Source organism: Atta cephalotes (genome assembly GCF_000143395.1).
Source record: "Atta cephalotes unplaced genomic scaffold scaffold00034, whole genome shotgun sequence".
Classification (NCBI taxonomy): Eukaryota; Metazoa; Arthropoda; class Insecta; order Hymenoptera; family Formicidae; genus Atta; species Atta cephalotes.
The window spans coordinates 3,385,752-3,394,237 of NW_012130098.1; the positions used below are offsets into that span (position 1 = coordinate 3,385,752).

The following is an 8,486-nucleotide window of genomic DNA, read 5'->3' on the forward strand; positions in this document are numbered from 1 at the left end:
TATATATATATATATATATATATATATATATATTTTTTTTTTTTAAATAAAACAAAAATTTTTCTAAACCGATGTTCTCATATATTGCCAATATTAATTCACGTTATTTATAATATTTTCTTACAATGAAATGCAGGGCAAGAAGGCTTGGAGAGTCTTCCTCTGGTGGGCGAAACTTACATGCATGGCATATCTTGGCGTGCCCTTCCAATTACTGCGCTTCCAAGAAATAATACATTTTTACAAAAGTTTATATTTCTCCGGACATATCTTAGGGCTTGTAGCCTATCTCGTCTTACGAATCCTAAAAACTCGCTCTCTTAAACAACAAACGGAAGAACACAAAAAGAAATAATTTTTCTTGCTTTATGTTAGCTTTAAAAAAAAAGAGATTCGCATTTCAACGCGAGAGAAACATGTTTCGATTTAACCATTTTTTAAACTGTTGATTCACTAGAGGAAATCGGTTTTCAATTATTATTTGATATTTTTTATAATTGCTATTTTTTTGTATGATTTAGTATTTTGTATGATTTAATATTTTCTTTATATTAAAAAAATCTTACGTAAACTGCTATACAAAATGTTTCCTAACATATGAAATGCACTTTGAATGGGAAATACTTACATAATGAAAAAAGGTCCTATAGACATGTATCCTTTTGATTTTGTTTCAGAATTATTTCATTCGTCATATTTTTTCTCCAGTAATGTATAATTGCTTATCTTTATAGGAGTATTCGAAATAACCATCTTTGATTTGCAAAGCATGCAATTGTGTCAAAGAACTTCTTAATCTTTCTTCCAGGGCTCCGCTCCTTCCCCTACATCCTTACCCCGATTTATCCTGACCTACTCAATCTTTATCTGATTGTGAGATGAACTTCGGTTTGCGTGGAAAGTTATTAATTTCTGTAAGCAGGGAGGATGGGGTAAATTTTGTGTTCTATTTATAAAAAACATATTTTGTTAATAACTTTTCAATGAATAATGAGTGCGGACTAAAACCTTCCTAGACTCATTCAGGGCCATAACTTTGACAATATATGTCAAGGTCATCAGTGGTGGTCCGCTGTCTTTAGTATTTATCGTATTTTATTTAGAATATTTTATTTAGAAGAAATAGAACTAAAGAAGAGTACAAATTTTTGCGATCGTTCAGAGATTCAAACGTTAAATGAAATTAATAAAATTATAAAATCGCTGTCAATTATGCTTTAATAATTTAAAAAACTAATTATTTCCTTCCCTCCCCCGTCCCTCTTTCTCTCGTAACGATCAATGCAAGGATAATTTTATTAATTTTATATCGTTGTATTAATTTTTGCTTGAGTGTTATGATAATTTTCGGTATCCATGAAGAAAAATGCATAAGACAATGGGAAAGTTCAAGATGGCAAAGCGGCAGGCATGCTTACCGAGCGATTGTATATTATTAGTTGGGTCTATAAGCAACAATTATGTTTATTTGCTCGGTGAGCAGGCTAGCCGCTTTGTCAACTTGAATGCACCTAATGTAAAAATTAAACGATTCCTAAACGATCGCAAAAATTTGTACTCTCCTTTAGCTTCTTTATTTAAATAAAATATTCAAAAAATCAAAAAATATCTTATTTCTGAAAGAATGGTATGCTTAATTGATGAATTTTGAAAATCTATACGTTCTTTTTGACTTAATTTATGCAATTAACATTTTTCTTATCTTTTATATCGCAATTGCCGTACAGACATGTGTCAACAATTATGAGATATAAATACTTATGTACATTGAAATTGGATTGTTATTTGTAATATTTTTCGTAACTATTTTGCCAATTTGAATTAATTTTTCTTAATGCTAAATTTATTCCAAATTTCGCGAATGAACATGTAATCTCAAAACAGATCAGGCAACAAGCAATGAAATTCTAATGTGTCAAAAAATTATTCTTATATGTGCCGTTTTTTGTCCCTTGCGTCCTTGTAGTGATTTATATTAGTAGGTTGTATCGAACTTATACCCCGGAACTTTGATTGGCTCGTTATTCCCTGTGCTTTTCATTTGATGACACAAGTCGATACAAGCATCGTTCTATTCTTCTCGACAATCAGAGTGATAAAGGTAGAACGACACTTGTATCGACTTGTGTTATCAAATGGAAAGTATCCATTGTTTATTGTCAAAGTATGATTTTCTTTAATGGCTCCTAAAATAGTGAACGAAGGCCGATATGACTAGATCAGATGTCTTACGAGATACAAAAACTAAAAAAAAATGATGTAATGCCCACAAAAATGGCGAAGCCCGCTGAACACCGGGCGTCTGCGTCGATGTCGTCACACGGACGCGCATTAGGACGAATGGATCATTCAAAACCACGGGACGGCTATAATTTCAATGCTTAAAGTCAGCAACACTTTCAAAAATATACAAGAAAAAGATATCCGATCCGAGATGTGTTCGCTGCGGACGAATGATTTTTCAAAACTAGTCAAAACATTATGTTAAAAAATAATGTTCTACTTTTTGGTTGTGTGTTCGGTTGTATATGCATAAGCGTATGAGTTTTATGTGTGCGTAAAAGTTTTGCGATTCGAACGCTACCTATTGAGCACCATCAATACTAATTCGGAAATCTGGTTTTACATATATTTTTTAAAAGCCCAGTTCGGTCTCCTGGTTTTTATTCTTTATGATGCAATTGAAATGTTTTCTTATCTGATATATATCTATTCGGGAAACAATCTATGTAGGTAGACATCTTACTTTGGCTTACATTGATTGGCACCCGTTTGACTACGTTGCAATTGACCAATCACTCACAGTGCTTGAATAGTGGAAAGTCCCTAGGCATTGATCGCTGTAAGTGATTATGGTCAATCGCAACGAGTCTATTTCACCAACCTCAGTTAATTGACGGTTACATGAGGCTCATTTAAGTCCACTTCCACAACTCATGGTTAACTCTTAACAAAGGTTCAACTTATTTCTTATCTATTATATTCTTGAATTAAAGAGAGACAATGAATAAGTTGAACCTCGGTTAAGACTTAACTATGAGTTGTGAAATTGGATCTTAAACGAATCTCATGTAACCGTCGGTTAATTTAACGAGATTGGTGAGAGTAATTAAAATCCGTAATCAAACGGGATACTTTCAATTACATTTGGCACGGTTATACATCAAACGTATGTCTGCTATTTCCTGAATTGAATACTTATTCATTATTACTTTTAACGCATAGCAAATTGAATTAAATATTCTTAGCAAAAGAACAAACTAAAATAACTGAATAAACGTAATGAATAAAATTTTTGATATCAAGAAAATATCGAGGAAATGTCAAGCGTTACTTAATAAAAGTAAATCAAAGTTCATCATTTTTTTTCAAACCCATGAAGATAAGCTACGTATTACTGGAAAACAAAAATGACTGTAACTCTGAAATAATTTCATATAAATAAATTACAATGTCTATATAAACTTTTGTCATTATTAAAGTGTCTCCTATCCGCTGCCGAAGTAGATTCCATATGTTAAGAAATCTGTATATATAAAAGATTTTATTTTAAAATCTGAAAAAATTCTGAAAAATATTTTAAGATGTTCTAAATACTTAAATTGCTGTTTTGATATTGATAATAAAAAATGTTTTTTCGAAAGAAGTAAATTTGGTCTATTTGTTTAGTTATAATAATTATACAAACAAAAATAATAATTCATTGTTACACAATACTATGTATGTTAAATTATGTACATTAAACGTCGAATTCGTATTTTTTTCAAGTCCATTAATTATGTAATGTATATATCTACTAATTTAAGATTTTAAATAGAATTCGAAAAGTAATTTCATTTTATGAAAATATTAAGTGAAAGTGATTCTACATTATTAAAAGAGAGAAAATATTTTTTAAATAAAAGACAGTAAGTGCTAGCTTTAAAGTTTCAAAAGATTTGTTTTCAAACCGAAATAATATATTATTCTCGGTTTGTAATTTTTAATAGCGACTATTGTTAATATTTTTTACTTGTCACGGTTGTTGAATGTTAAAAAATATCGCAAGTACAAATCCGAATATCACTTGTTAATGAATAATATCCTACACATCTTAAGATTTGCTAAATTTGCTACAAGATTATCTTACAGAGTCAGAAAAAGAAAATTGTCATATATATTACTAGAATGTAAAAGATATTCAAGAGCAACACTTCTAAGTTGTCGAGAAGAGCACATAATAAAAAGTCTATTTCTCTATTTAATACATTTTATTGATAATACCTTTCATATATTTTGCATATCTCCGCAATCCACCGCCGTATATGTTGTCTCTCTATAGAATAAAATTTTATGTCACTTCTATAAATAATTTTATATAAAAATACTTACATTAATTTATAATGTACCCATAGGTAGATTGACATTTATACCTGAAAGAAAGACACGGAAAAAATATCTCAGGGGAACATTCAAGAGAGAGCCTTCGTTTCTTTTAATTATTTTTGGTTGATGTGGCGCCGCCGGGTATTAAACCTTTCTCAATCAGCCGATGTATCAACTGATTGTCTGAATCTGAGAAATGAGATAACAATGTGTCTCGCTAATAAACTCTTTACTTTAATTTAGTCGATATTAAAAACTTTGAAATTACTTTTACATATCTTGAAATTTTCTAAATTTGACATTTTATTGTCGATATTCTCTAGTGTATAAAATGTATTGACAATTTATTTGACTAAAAGATTTGAAAATGCAAAGCAAAAATTCTGTAAGACATGTATGGAATAACTTATTTATCCTTGCTCATTTGTAATTTCTTATTCATTGCCGATTAAAATAACTGTTTCGACTGAAAATTAGTCAGTATTAACTAAGATATATAATATACAATATATTAATATATACATATAAATATATAAATTAAAACAATATAACAAAATAAAAATTAAACGTATATTTCCAATATACAGTCATGTGCAAAAGTATTAGGCATTTACAATTTTCTCGCATTTTATGAAAAATTAAATAAATGACGAAAAAAATCTCAAAGAGACCATGCATTTTAAAGTATAAAGATAGAGCTTTAAATCTGCGTTCGAATCTTTTGTCTACAATATTTTGTTCATTAAAGTTACATAAAATTGAAAAGTGATATCTGCAATATTTTTGTCTCACTTTAAAACGCTATAAGTTCAATGAAACATCAGCAACTAAAAATTTAATATGAAAGTATCTGAAAGTAGGTTTCTTAAGCTTTAAAATACTTTTTGAAAAAAATTTGTACAATATAATAATTTTTTTGCAAAGCTATCGAATTTTTTATTATATGAAATCTTATTGTGTAAAAACTTACATTTTCTAAAATATATTTTTTAATTCGAAACTAAAAATATATTGAAAAAAGAGGAAAAATAATTGTTATTCTCGTAATGTGCTTGATTCATATAAATTTTTTCAATTTTTTTAAAAATTTTATTCGATCATCAATTTTAAAAAAGTTTTTACACATAATGATAATTCGATATTTTTGCGAAAAATTATCGTACAAATTTTTTTCAAACAATATTTTAAAGCTTAGGAAGCCTACTTTCAGATACTTTCATATTAAATTTTGTTTGCTATGTTTCATTAAACTGTAGCGCATTAAAGTAAGACAAAAATATTGCAAAGATATTATTTTTCAATTTTATGTAAACTTAAGAACAAAATATCACAAAATATCAGACAAGAGATTCGAACGCAGATTTAAAACTCTATTTTTACGCTTTAAGATGCGTGGTCGAAAATCTGAGATTTGTTTTCGCCGAAATATTTAACTTTTCATAAAATGGGAGAAAATTGTAAGTGCCTAATACTTTTGCACATGACTGTAAATTTTATTATAATAAAAATAGAACACTAGATGGATGAACTAGAAGCCTATACCGGTTAAAGCTGGATTTTCAATGCTTTTAAATAATTTCTATGTAAATTTATATACTAAATATGTAGTTATTTGAACTGCGCGCCGGAATGATTTTTCGAACTTATAAAACACACTCAACTATTATAATATCACAAATTAGATCGATAAGCAATTTAATAATTCAATCTGGCATCCTATTAAAAACATGTTAACATACTAAAAAAATGTAAATAAATTTATTGCGAAAAATAGAACATTTTAGCATATTTTTATCTTATATATGCATATCTTATATATGCATATATTAATACGTAAGTAAAATAAAAAAATCAATTTATTTTAACGTATATAGACGGAAGAAAAAATCATACAATTTATAGTTTTTTATATCATAATTCAATATGTCTGTGTGAAGAAATTTAAGACTTTACAATATATACAGATAAATGTGTTTCTTTAAAATAATTTTATATAAAAAATAGGTATATTTTAAATAGATATATTTTACGTAAATTATATAGTAATTTTTTAATGGCATTGAATATGAATTATTTCAAGCGATCAGAATAAATGAGCATTCTTAATTTTGTCGATGAATATGCTATGGAAACGATCTAGGAGAACGAATTATACGTGAATGAATGATACGTGAATGATTACGAATGATACAAGCACAGTCAATGGCAGTTTTTTTTTTATGAGAGGACATCGAACTAAAGATTCTTATAAGACCTTCGCGCAATTTCTTACCGGTTATTATTTATAGCAATTCAGTATCAAGCTCAATTATTAATGTTGTTGCGTTTAAAATAATTATAATACAAACATATATTTTTCGTTGTAAAAAAATTGTATTGTGAAAGGGTTTCACAATAAGATAATATAAGATATTTAACAATATAAGATATTTAAAAAATGTTGAATATTCTCTTAATAACAGATTCTTTGATCGATTTAGATTCAATTTTTTTTAGCGGAGATGACGAGATCTCAATGAAGTTGAAAAGTAACACGTTACTTGTAACGCCATTATCGTTTTCGTTCGTACTTTGTTTTATAATCGTTACATTTTTACAGTAACAGTAATGAATTCTGCAATTACTTATTATCGCATTTAATTCCTTATTATCTTTATTCAATAGATCACATATTTTTATATAACTGACTAGAAATATTTTATAACAGAAATTTAAATATCGAAAAATTATACCTCATATCTTAGGCTGCATTCCGATAATCACTATCAATACTGAAAATCTATAGTGTATATGTACATGAACTATAAATTTTCAGTATTGGCAATAAATATTGGAATTGCACTCTTAATAACATCAATATTTAAAAATAATTTAAAAAATCTGCATTTGTAAATTACAAGTTCCTAATAACATATATAAAAAATTAGTAAAAAAAATTAATGTAAAAAATTTTCAAAGATTTATTAGATACAAGTTTAATATAAAGAAAAACTTATATAAGCTATAAGACTTATATAAGCTAGCTTAGAATTTTGAGTTTTAATATTGATTTTTACAATTAATTATTAATCTTCAGTACTCTTATTTCAAAAAAGTCCCTATCTATTCACATCCGGATATTTGTATCCCAATTTTCTTTTGTTTATATTTTAGATTGTAGTGCATTGATTTTAACTAATTTTTTTAAATCTATCGTTAGAAGACTGGAAAAAAAAAAAGAATTTTTGAGTTAGAAAGTCTAAAATGTCGTAGCATAAAAGATATTTTTAATAAGTGAAAAGGAATCGGAAAAAAAACGTTTGAACTATGAAAATAGGAGGGGGGAGAGGGGAGGAAGGAATTACGCTAGCTTTGTGAATTCTGAGGATTAAATAAATAATGTAATTTTGTAATCTAATATCTTTAACAAAAGAATAAACAGTAATGAATTGTTATCTTCAAAATAACGATAATGCGTTACATTTTAAAATTAGTAGCAAGTAATTGTAACAAAATACTTTTTACAAAAATTAACAGTAACGCTAGCTAATGACGCGTTACTTTTATAAATATAATGTTCCCAAATTTGAATCTCAATAATTTTCCAGATGTGATTGAAAGTGAAATTTTTTTACAAACTAAATTTTGGAAAACAAATTTAAAAAAACTATTACCTTTTTTACAAGGGAAACCTCAGAAGTGTTTATCGAGTTTTTCGATGTCAATTTTTGATTATTCTTAAGGTAAAAAGAAATCACACACATCGAGGCGTTCATTTATCAATATGTGGTTTCCTTTTCGAGTTATTAATTTTTTTAAATCTGAAAAATTAAATAATTGCTCCGGCGAATCGGATTCGAGATCCAGCAACTTTTCTTTTTCTTTAAAATATGTGTTCTATTTATTATTTTTTTCGAACAATTAGAATATCATAATATTTTCTACTAAAACAATAAAAAGCATTGCTAAATCATTAAAAATTAGTTCCGTTATAAAAACTATTAACGGCACATGTGTTTTGAGACAATCAAGTCTCAAAAAATATTTCTTTATTTACTGCAAAGAGAAAAAACATTTTCTTTCTTTGTTTCCTCGACAAGTTTTCCCTAAAAAATAAGCATATTCTAAATTTTTCGGATTTT

At 27.4% G+C, this 8,486-nt stretch overlaps 1 protein-coding gene across 1 annotated transcript in view; it reads left to right on the forward strand.

The window, feature by feature from the left end:
• Positions 1-355, forward strand: part of LOC105621547 (lysophospholipid acyltransferase 7) — a 15,316-nt gene extending 14,961 nt beyond the window's left edge. Inside the window, exon 7 of the mRNA XM_012203020.1 lies at positions 137-355. Within this exon, the coding sequence (XP_012058410.1) occupies positions 137-355 (219 nt within the window). The remainder of the gene's footprint in view (positions 1-136) is intronic.
• Positions 356-8,486: the final 8,131 nt, after the last annotated feature.